At 40.0% G+C, this 7,952-nt stretch overlaps 3 protein-coding genes across 5 annotated transcripts; 2 read left to right on the top strand and 1 right to left on the bottom strand.

Moving 5' to 3' along the window:
- The first annotated feature begins 967 nt into the window (after positions 1 to 967).
- Positions 968 to 2,434, top strand: LOC131430051 (3-ketodihydrosphingosine reductase). Of its 2 annotated transcripts, none has more exons than XM_058594671.1 (3): positions 968 to 1,114; positions 1,179 to 1,418; positions 1,481 to 2,434. In XM_058594671.1, exons 2-3 carry the CDS (start codon positions 1,202 to 1,204, stop codon positions 2,257 to 2,259), a joined length of 996 nt encoding a protein of 331 aa, XP_058450654.1. In that variant the 5' UTR covers positions 968 to 1,114; positions 1,179 to 1,201; the 3' UTR covers positions 2,260 to 2,434. The 2 variants fall into 2 exon arrangements, with proteins under 2 accessions (XP_058450654.1, XP_058450653.1); XM_058594670.1 differs by having other exon boundaries at positions 1,176 to 1,418.
- A 356-nt stretch (positions 2,435 to 2,790) lies between these two features.
- On the bottom strand, positions 2,791 to 4,546 carry LOC131430052 (methyl-CpG-binding domain protein 2). Of its 2 annotated transcripts, XM_058594672.1 has the most exons (4): positions 4,299 to 4,546; positions 3,687 to 3,968; positions 3,292 to 3,466; positions 2,791 to 3,229 (listed from the first exon to the last, which is right to left on the bottom strand). In XM_058594672.1, exons 1-4 carry the CDS (start codon positions 4,418 to 4,420, stop codon positions 2,918 to 2,920), a joined length of 891 nt encoding a protein of 296 aa, XP_058450655.1. In that variant the 5' UTR covers positions 4,421 to 4,546; the 3' UTR covers positions 2,791 to 2,917. The 2 variants fall into 2 exon arrangements, with proteins under 2 accessions (XP_058450655.1, XP_058450656.1); XM_058594673.1 differs by lacking the exon at positions 3,687 to 3,968.
- Positions 4,547 to 4,632: 86 nt separating this feature from the next.
- On the top strand, positions 4,633 to 5,982 carry LOC131430050 (metaxin-1 homolog). The gene is made up of 4 exons (XM_058594669.1): positions 4,633 to 4,821; positions 4,884 to 5,309; positions 5,363 to 5,797; positions 5,857 to 5,982. The coding sequence occupies exons 1-4, from the start codon at positions 4,753 to 4,755 to the stop codon at positions 5,926 to 5,928; spliced, it is 1,002 nt and encodes a 333-aa protein (XP_058450652.1). The 5' UTR covers positions 4,633 to 4,752; the 3' UTR covers positions 5,929 to 5,982.
- The last annotated feature ends 1,970 nt before the right edge of the window (positions 5,983 to 7,952 follow it).

Genomic DNA, 7,952 nt, shown 5'->3' with positions numbered 1-7,952 from the left:
TCATCAGAAAATAATCGCACAATGCGAAGCGAAACTGTAACGCGGCAATAAATGACAGCTGTCGTGCTGAATTTCGGCAACAGCTAGCGCATATTCCGAAATCTCGGCAAACGTCTCTGCTGATGTCGGCATATCTGTTGTTTACTGATAAATTCAGCAAGCAATTATGCCAAATTTCGGCAAAGTGAAGCATTTTACCGAAATATCAGTGAATGCATTTAACGAAGTTCAGAAACATGCGTATTGATTACTGAGCAATCAGCAAATTTACGTGTTGCTGATCAGTTTCGGCATTTTATTATGCCGAGCTCAAGAAATGGTTTTAAGTGTGTATGCCGACTGAGGTATGACTTTTTGTTCATTTCCAGCGAATTTCAACAGTTTATGTTGGAATTCTAATAGAACTGATTATTTAAAAGTTATGTATATCCGAAGAACTTGAACCATAATTATATAGTTTTTTATTTAAAAATGAACTGAAATTCAGTGCGAAAACAAAAAAAATTGAGAAAAAATAAGAAGAAACCGATCTAACAATTTATTCCAAATCTTCTCAATAAATTCCGATAGATTTCCGAACCAACCGGTTGGCGGCGAAATTCATTCGGAATCGGTTGTTGCACTGGAGTTGGAATTTATTCAGAATTCATTATGACTTCCACATGACTGAAAATTTCTCGCCGAATGAAAATTTGTCGCTGATTCGGAATTCATTAGCGGCCCTTACACGAGCATTAAAAATGTCATTTTAAATGATGTCATTTAAATGATGTAATTCAAATTTGTTAGAAATTTCGTCATTAGTGCACCACTACACGTTCATTAAAATGATATTTTTTTTTTACTAATGACATTTTTAATGACTCGTGTAAGGCCCGCTATTCGGATCTGATAATGAGGGGTATACTGCATTTGAAAGTACGCAACCTGTCCAGAACCGATTCGATAAAACTGCCTCGGAGGGAGCGGTCACGATCTGTCAACTGTTATTGTGTTTGGTAAACCGAATTTTTATCAGAAAAACTCTGTGTATGATGCCGGTTATATCGATTATTTCTCCATGTTGATAATTTTTTAAATTTAAAGGTCATATAAGATACTTCACTGTGTAAATGTAAGTCACCCTCATCGCGATATACTTATTTAAACTAAAATATGTTTTATCTTATCGGTAGTAGTTATAGTGATAACAACGACAACAATGGATCACCAAACCGAAATAATTGTCACCGTGCTGGGTATTGCGTTTGTCCACTGCCTAATCTTTTATCTGGTGTCCCGGAAATCGCGTACCAATATTCGTGGAAAACATGTCGTGGTTACCGGTGGATCCAGCGGAATCGGTCTTTGGGCTGCCATCGAATGTGTCCGCCTTGGAGCTGATGTTACGATAGTAGCCCGAAATGTTCAGCAGCTTGGTGAGTGAAATTATTTGTTTTCATGTAGCGTTGGCATTGTAGACAATTTTGATTTTCTACAGAGAAGGCAAAGCAACAGTTATTGGAACGGAAAGTTCGTGATGAACAAAAAATTGAATACATCTCAATCGACCTGGCCAAGGACTACAGTACGGTGGTGGCAGGCTTCGAGTCTATAGAGAACCGCTCTGGACCCATCTTTATGCTGGTCAATTGTGCCGGAATGGCAGTATGTGGAACGATCGAGAATACATCAATCGAAGATGCAAAATTAATGATGGACGTAAACTACTTTGCAACCCTTTTTCCAACTCGTTTCATCCTTCCGAAAATGAAATCGGCCAAAGAAGGTATTATAGTGATAACGGCATCGCAGGCCGCTCTGGTTGGACTGTACGGTTACGGCGCTTACGGTGCTTCGAAGTTTGCTCTTCGAGGTTTGGCAGAAACCATTGCAATGGAAACGAAGCACTGCGGAGTGAGTGTGACGTTAGCCCTTCCGGCCGATACTGACACACCGGGACTGGCACGAGAGAACGAATCGAAACCCATCGAAACAAAAATTATCTCCGGCTCCGGAGGATTGGCCAAACCGCAGGACGTGGGAAGAAAAATCGTGCATGATGCCCTCAAAGGTTCATTCTTCTCGGTTTCCGGACTGGAAAGCTGGATTTTAAGTACACTGTGCGTCGGAATGGCACCGTGGAAGGGACCGATTCTCTGTGTCCTGCAGTTTTATTTGCTTGGACCATTGCGCTTGGTTGGTTTGCTAATCCAGTGGAATTTCCATAGGATTATTCGAAATTGTGCCAAAGAAAAGGAGAAGGCAGAAATCCAATAATTTTAGCAACTAAACACTAATCACACGCACTTAGCAGTAGTATTACGCAGCTCAGAGTTATGCATATTTTAGCTTTATCTTCAAATGCAATTGCAAACTGCACAAACATCAATTACACTTTTAGAAGCAAGTACTTAGAAGAGTAATAAAATAGAAGTAGTAGTTGAACGCTTAATCGCTTGTTTCATTCAATTATCCGACTATCGGTTGTTCAAAATTGTTTTTTTTTTTCGTCTTCGACTCATCAGTGCATTACCAGCTTATGTTGAACAATGTCTCGAACCGGTTGCTCATGTGGTACCGAAGATCTTACCTACTATCTGTTGATGACCAGGGAGTGTGATTTGCAAATAGCATTTACTTTACGTTTGCTTAGCGATTTATGTTGAACCACGAGGTGGTTTTATCAAAAACCATAGTAATGTGCACTTAGCACAAACCGGTAACCCATGTGACCAATCCCTCCGACGACTATTTTAAAATGTTTTACTAATAAAGGACGTGATATCTGTGTCTGTGTGTGTCTATGCCTAATTGTTAAAATTTATTCCACATCTAGTCAAAACATACATTACTAGTCTTAATGAGAAATTGCAGCTCAGAAGTCGATATGAACGCGAACACACACACATGAAAATGGACGATAAATTACCTTAGCTTACACCCGCAAAGCCTCTTGTAGCCGTGAACGAGCGAACTGGACTCGTTCTTCCTGCCTTTTAATGTCATCTTCGGTGACGGTGGTCACATGCATCAAAGGTTGTTCCGGATTAAGAAACACTCCGGCATTTGTATTCAATGAAGTCTTCGAAGCGGTTTGACCGGTTACCGGATGAGTGTTGTGGTGTAGGGCAGTGGCTAGTGACTGCAGAACCGTGGCTTCATTTACCCCAGGGCCAACAGCTTTCAGGCGCTTCGGAAGCTCCAGACTGCCAATCTCCTCGTTGAACGTATTGTTAGCGTGTAGATTCTGTTGATCGGTTCATTATTGCGGAACATCATTCGACATTTATTCTAAGCTAAAGCACTAACCTCCAGTCGCTTCTCCCAAAACAATTGCTTCGGTTTAATCTGAGAGCCATGCTGTAGTTCACGTTTAACTTTGCTTTCGCTGTCCTGCGACCGGACGACGGTAACTGGCTGCTTGAAAATGGATGCCGTCTGTCGAATCGGAGGAATCAGTGAAGTATCCGCTCGCATTCCACGACTGAAAATCAAACAAAAATAAAAGATTAATGCAAGCTTAAACATCGGTGATAAACTAATTGATAAATCGGTCTAATGTGTCAATGATGTATCGCCGATTCGAATTTCCGGTCTTCTCACACATGCCTCGACGAAAACCACAAGCCAATTGGGTGAATTTGTGCCGAACAAACCAAAACAAAAGCTAAGCAGTAACTCAACTTCCGGCCATCAGCCGGTACCTGTAGTCATACTGCTGATGCTGGTGCTGCTGCTTCGCACCTCCTGCTCCACCGGAGAACTGATGATAGATCGGAACGGGTGGTGGAGGCGTTGGTCCTGTTCCCGTAGGAGCACTTGCTGTCGGGTTACCCAATTTTCGTTTGAGCGCATTGTGCTGCAACATCATATGGGTTGCGTTCGGTACAATTCGACCGGCCTGATAGTCGAACGTCGACAGGTCGATTGTATCGCCGAGTGCTCGAGCCAGCTGTGGTTTACTTTCGATCTTTTTACCCGTTGGACTAGTTGAAAGTCAAAAAAATATTTCAAGTGATAACAAGAGTGTACACAAAGTTTTTCTAAGAGCAATAAACTAATTCGGAAAACGAATCTCGAATGCATAGTTTACTGGTTCAACCGTGGTATTGAAATTGAACTTTTAAACCGAATCTTTTGCTTATTCATTATCGCAAACATCAATTCTATCAAGAAAAATTTTTTGTTTCACTAACTTAACATTTTCCGTGTTTTGTGTTTACAATTTCAAAGTACTGGAACAAACTTTTTGTTTATATTACGGTAAAATTGTAATTGTTATATAAATTAAAGTAAAATATTTTGTAATCACTCACCTGTAATAGTAAACGTCTACCTTCCCAGCAGACAGTCCCGATTTTCGGAGGACTTCCTCCCGTTGCCAGCCTTTTGGTAGTGCCGCACAGTCTGCTCGTTTTTTCTCGATCGAAACATTCATCTCTATAATACTGGGATAAAAAAAAAACTCGAAAAAGAATTGTTTAAGAAACAATTGTTTTTCAACTGGAGACTTGTTTATAAACTTTTTTATTGACAATTTCACAGCTTCCTTCCCGATTGAGAAAGAATGGTTGCCAGTTTATGCCAGATACTGAACTCACAGTACACCCCGATCAATGCGAACAAATCAATCTGACAGCAGCCAGCAAACGAAAGAGAGAAAAAGTTGCACAACCGACATAAACATTGCCCCGCAATCCATGCGACTTTGATAACAGAACCGGATAAAAGCATTTCCACCATCGTAGCAGTATTTCGATCAATGAACTAATGGAACTATTCCTATACCGAGGCGAATGGGGGCTACCCACCATAGATTACGAGTGCGCCAGCATTTTGGTTAGTTATTTATCAAAACTCATTTTCCTATCCCAATAAAAAAAAATCTAATCTACCCGTAGGCATACCTAAAATTTTCGGAAGCAAAAGTTACGCTCAATTTCAACGGCAATCCGTTTAGCTCGCCGAATGGAATGTTACCGTACCTGGTCACCGACGGTGGTAAAAAGCTTGCTGGTTACAACCGGATCGTGGAATTTCTTCAATCCAGAGGCTTCGACGCAAACGCTCAGCTCGAAGAACAGAACTACATTGTGATAAATGGGTGCATTCAGTACGTACTGGAGAATCTGTACCCATTCTTTATGTACAACTTGTGGGGTGATCCGAAGAACCTGGACACCACGCGAATGATCTACGCCAAACGAATTCCCATTCCGTTCAATTTCTACTGTCCGCGAAAGTACGTTGTGAAGACAAATGAACTAACGAAGTCATTGGCTGGCTTCGCCTTGGAAGACTCCGTTGCTATACACGACGTTAATGATGTAGGTTCAATTATTTTCATATGTATCCCATTAAATGTAATATTCCTCGTCAGATGATGCTAAACGCAAAAAAATGCATCAACTGGGTTTCGGAGAAGTTAGGCGAAAATCGCTTCTTTTTCGGTGACACACCCAGCGAAGTTGACGCAATCCTGTATGGTTATCTATCCGTAATATTGAAATTAACCCTGCCGAACGGTGTGCTGCAGAATCATCTGAAAGAATGCACCAATCTAACTAAGTTTGTAGATCGAATCACAACGATTTACTTCGCTAAGGAAGGTTTTACCGGCGTGGGTTCCGCTTCGAACTCATCGTCATCGTCATCTAGTTCCAATCAGAAATCTGAGGATCAAGCGCACAAATCATACGACGGTACTCAGAAAGAGGAAGATACGCCGCACGACAGGAAACGGCGATACATCGTCTCGGGTATTTTTGCCACGATTGCCATGGTGAGCTATGCGTTAATGTCCGGGATATTGACGGTAAGAAAAAGTTTGTGGTTCCTTGCAATGAAATTTAAATCAATTAACTCTATTTTTAGATATCGACTGGTGGCCACGGTGGCAACGGTTTCATCTCTTATGATGAACCCGAATACGATGACGAAGATTGATTAGGTTAAATAACAAAAAGTTTTAGAAATTATAGCTGAAGCCAAATCTACGTAGCCAAAGTTATAGAATATTAGAAAAGAAAGCCCATCTACAATAACCAGCAGGTTAACCAAACTGCACTTTTCGTTTTTCTTAAAATATCGATTCTCATGCAATACTCGAGTTTTTTTTAATTTTCATCCTCTTGACGTGAATACGTCTTACTGGGGTAGAACTTAATCTTGAATGTCTTGAGTTGTACTCAACGCAACAACATAATTCTTACTCCATGCTACCACGAATATAAGCAGCAATTTATGGTTGAATTTGCAACAGTGTTAGATAATCATGTATAACTCAAAAATTTAGTAATCAGTTTCAGATTCAGAATTAAGGTCCAGAATACAGGTTTAAAGATTAAAACTAAGACTGGAACTGAATCCTTATTCTAGATTCTGGAACTAAAATTTTGGAACTGGTTTCTTGACTAGATTTTGGAGCTAATAAATTCTAATAAAATTCAGAACTCTGAAACAAAATTTACGGTATGAATTAGTTCTGAATTCAATTTCAATCATATAAGTTACAATTCTGGAAGCGAAGCAGTAAAAGTTGCAAAATTCACACAATCAATCAACTAGTACGAACGATTATTGATATTCGGAAGTGTGAAAGATGCATGTCAGTTTTGTTCGTATTCACGTCCTCCCGATATGACTCTAACATTCACCACCCACCTTTTCTCTGTTCTGTTTTAAGAGCTTTTAAACTTGTAGTCATCAGTCGACTAGACAATGATTGCATCAAAAATTACTTCTTACTTGGAAGCCATCGTGATAGCCACTTGACAGTTTTACCAATAATTTCATCCATTTTTACCTATGCAATAAAAAGTACGGATTTGCTGAATATTATCCGGTTCTGGGATTATAGGGTAAAGTGCGTTAACAATTTTATACCGTCACCTAAAGGGGTGAAACAGAAAACATGAAAAAATTCTAAATCGGCCTCAAAACTACACGAATCGGTAATCATCGGGAGACGGCCAACTAAACCGATACCGGTTAAGCCCTGTCCGCATTAGGCCGATCCGACCGATCCGAGCTCTCCGGCGTTTACTTTTTCTCTGCTTCGGCTATGGCTGAGCTGCACATGCAGCTGTGTGCATGTGCAGCTCAGCCATAGCCGAAGCAGAGAAAAAGTAAACGCCGGAGAGCTCGGATCGGTCGGATCGGCCTAAGGCGGATAGCAGTTTATTCTTTCAAGAATCAAAGGAAATTATTTTGAAGAATACCACGGTACTATGTATGATAGTATGATATCATTACACCACTAGGTGGATTCAAACAGGTTTTTAAGTAATTATCCACACTTCTGTATAAAATGTTCAAAACGACGTATGTAACATTGAGAGATTCTCTTTGTTTACTTTCTCTTTCGATTATTGCGAAATATTCCTGCTTTTTTCGGTAATTTCTCCAGAGCAGATTAAAAGATGATAGCTTTAGTTATTATTATTGGTAAATAATTGGAGAGAAGGATTGCTAAGAGTGCCGTAATAATCAAAAGAGAAAGTAAACAAAGAGAATTTCTCAATGTTACATACGTCGTTTTGAACATTTTATACGGACTTGAAAGTTCGCGCGACGCAACCGAACGAACTTCTAAGCTACTTCTAGAATACATTTCAGCTTCTATGCAGCGAGAAAAAATCCACATTATCAGATCCGAATGGATTCCGAATCAGCGAGAAATTTTCATTCGGAATTCCATGTGGAATTCCGAATCAATTCCAACTCCAGTGCAACAACCGATTCCGAATGAATTTCGCTTACAACCGGTTGATTCGGAAATCTGTCGGAATTGAGTGAGAAGATGCGGACTGAATTGTCAATTCGCCTTCTTCTTCTTCTTTCCCGATTTTGCACGTTTTCGTGCTGATGTTCAGTTTATTTTTAAATGAAAACATTACATAACTGAATATACAAATTTAAATCTTCATGTTTTTCGGATATACAGAACTAGTAAATAACCAGTTTTTCTT

This window comes from Malaya genurostris, chromosome 2 (genome assembly GCF_030247185.1).
Source record: "Malaya genurostris strain Urasoe2022 chromosome 2, Malgen_1.1, whole genome shotgun sequence".
NCBI lineage: Eukaryota > Metazoa > Arthropoda > Insecta > Diptera > Culicidae > Malaya > Malaya genurostris.
The sequence above is the reverse complement of the archived record's forward strand: the minus strand, read 5'-3'. Positions and strand labels throughout refer to the sequence as shown.

Bases quoted from the DNA above. Each gene is read 5' to 3' on its own strand.
- LOC131430051 (XM_058594671.1), top strand. From the start codon at position 1,202: ATGGATCACCAAACCGAAATAATTGTCACCGTGCTGGGTATTGCGTTT. The intron at 1,419-1,480 runs GTGAGTGAAATT...GATTTTCTACAG, and splicing joins CCGAAATGTTCAGCAGCTTG to AGAAGGCAAAGCAACAGTTA.
- LOC131430050 (XM_058594669.1), top strand. From the start codon at position 4,753: ATGGAACTATTCCTATACCGAGGCGAATGGGGGCTACCCACCATAGAT. The intron at 4,822-4,883 runs GTTAGTTATTTA...ATCTACCCGTAG, and splicing joins ACGAGTGCGCCAGCATTTTG to GCATACCTAAAATTTTCGGA. The intron at 5,310-5,362 runs GTAGGTTCAATT...ATTCCTCGTCAG, and splicing joins CTATACACGACGTTAATGAT to ATGATGCTAAACGCAAAAAA.
- LOC131430052 (XM_058594672.1), bottom strand. From the start codon at position 4,420: ATGAATGTTTCGATCGAGAAAAAACGAGCAGACTGTGCGGCACTACCA. The intron at 3,969-4,298 runs GTGAGTGATTAC...ACTTTCAACTAG, and splicing joins GTAGACGTTTACTATTACAG to TCCAACGGGTAAAAAGATCG. The intron at 3,230-3,291 runs GTTAGTGCTTTA...ACCGATCAACAG, and splicing joins TTTGGGAGAAGCGACTGGAG to AATCTACACGCTAACAATAC.